Source organism: Elephantulus edwardii, unplaced genomic scaffold, assembly GCF_000299155.1.
Source record: "Elephantulus edwardii isolate Elephantulus edwardi_28Jun2011 unplaced genomic scaffold, EleEdw1.0 scaffold00224, whole genome shotgun sequence".
Taxonomy (NCBI): domain Eukaryota; kingdom Metazoa; phylum Chordata; class Mammalia; order Macroscelidea; family Macroscelididae; genus Elephantulus; species Elephantulus edwardii.
The window spans coordinates 404,395-405,560 of record NW_006399974.1 but is presented as its reverse complement, the minus strand read 5'-3'; the positions used below and the strand labels follow the sequence as shown (position 1 = coordinate 405,560).

General features: G+C 33.9%; 1 protein-coding gene across 1 annotated transcript in view; it reads right to left on the bottom strand.

Annotated features, from left to right (window-relative positions):
* Positions 1–1,166, bottom strand: part of CCBL2 (cysteine conjugate-beta lyase 2) — a 98,510-nt gene that overhangs the window by 19,701 nt on the left and 77,643 nt on the right. Inside the window, exon 9 of the mRNA XM_006898232.1 lies at positions 845–934. Within this exon, the coding sequence (XP_006898294.1) occupies positions 845–934 (90 nt within the window). The remainder of the gene's footprint in view (positions 1–844; positions 935–1,166) is intronic.

Here is a 1,166-nt window from a genome sequence, read left to right as displayed (position 1 = left end):
GGGGGGGGGAAGAATAGATTCTTGTGTAGAGCCTTCAAAAGGAAAATAGCTGTACTGTTTTATGTTTGAAGACTACTTTTGGACGTTCTTAACTGTAAAATAATACATTGTTGTTTTAAGCTACCAAATATTTGCTAATTGGTTCTAATAGCAACTAGAAACTAACACAACTTTATAGTACTTAAGTGCTTAGATTGACTATGGTATATTTAATTACTTGCCTATAGATGAGTACGGGACTGTTCTCAGTCTTCCGTCATCTATAACCATATATATTGCAGGGTAAATTGTCAGAAGAAGAACTGAAGTTTCATAGGGTAAGTAGATCTGGGATTTTGATTTGTACTGCCATTTTTACCCATGATGATTTTTTTTCTCCGACCAGCAATGTATAAATATTCAAAGTTAAAATTTTATAGACTGAAAAAAACTCTTATTTTTGGTAACAGTGAATATCTGTTCACTCCTAAATTCCCAAATTCTATCAGATGACCTTGTTCAAGGAAGATATAAAGGGAAGTGTTAAACCAAATACAAACAGTATTATAGGAAGAGCACCTTCATCAAAAGACCAAACTTAAAACTCTAAGTTACTAAAATAAAAATTCACTGCCATTAATTCTAATTCACAGTAAACCTGAAGGATAGAGTAGAACAGCCCCATAGGGTTTCCAAGCCTGTTATGGAAGCAGATTCCTGTATCTTTCTCCTCCAGAGTGGCTGGTGGGTTCAAACCACTGACATTTCAATTAGCAGCTGAACACCAACAAGATTCTTTGTTTATTCTGATTATTTACTAAAATGCCTACTTTACAAGATTCTGATTACTTACTAAAATGCCTACCTGTAATGGTGTTGCACAAGTATAGATGGTATTTTGTTGAACTGTCTGTAAATGCTGGATCAAATAACTGGGACCGATTGACCAGCCAAGCTGCGGGGGGAAAAAATTACAGACGGAGATTAAAAAAATAAAATTAAATTGTTTAAACAAAATCTGAGAGAACAGGTATAAACTTGTTAATGTGTTTATTAAATGTTTAAGCACATTTAAATATTAACACAATCAAGGTAATGCAGTATGCAAACACAAAATTCATTGCTGTGGAGTTGGAACTGACTAATAGCTAATCCTCCTGTGGGTTTTCTGAGACTGTAAATTAAAC